Source organism: Antrostomus carolinensis, unplaced genomic scaffold, assembly GCF_000700745.2.
Source record: "Antrostomus carolinensis isolate BGI_N321 unplaced genomic scaffold, ASM70074v2 scaffold44891, whole genome shotgun sequence".
NCBI lineage: Eukaryota > Metazoa > Chordata > Aves > Caprimulgiformes > Caprimulgidae > Antrostomus > Antrostomus carolinensis.
Window position 1 is genome coordinate 1,615 of NW_010294324.1, and position 255 is coordinate 1,869.

A 255-nucleotide genomic window follows, 5' to 3' on the forward strand; every position below is an offset into this window, starting at 1 on the left:
GCCCTCGCACTGGATGCGCAGGTTCTTGGTGCCCGACTCCGTCTTGACGCTGAGGGTGAAGAAGTGCCGCTGGTCCGAGCTGTCCCTGATGAGGAAGGTTCCAGCTGGCTCAGTGCTCAGCAGCAGGTTGGCCTCGCCGCCCGTCACTGTGCTCCAGTAGAAGCCACTCTCCTGCAGCTTGCGCACGGTGTTCACCACCAGCTGGTACTCGCTCTTGGAGCTGAACGTCTTGAGGCGCAGGCTGGGGTCGGGGGG

General features: G+C 63.9%; 1 protein-coding gene across 1 annotated transcript in view; it reads right to left on the reverse strand.

Moving 5' to 3' along the window:
- Positions 1–241, reverse strand: part of SOCS3 (suppressor of cytokine signaling 3) — a gene marked incomplete at its 5' end in the record, with an annotated part of 567 nt that extends 326 nt beyond the window's left edge. Inside the window, 1 exon segment of the mRNA XM_029087372.1 lies at positions 3–241. Coding sequence (XP_028943205.1) covers positions 3–241 — 239 coding nt within the window.
- Positions 242–255: the final 14 nt, after the last annotated feature.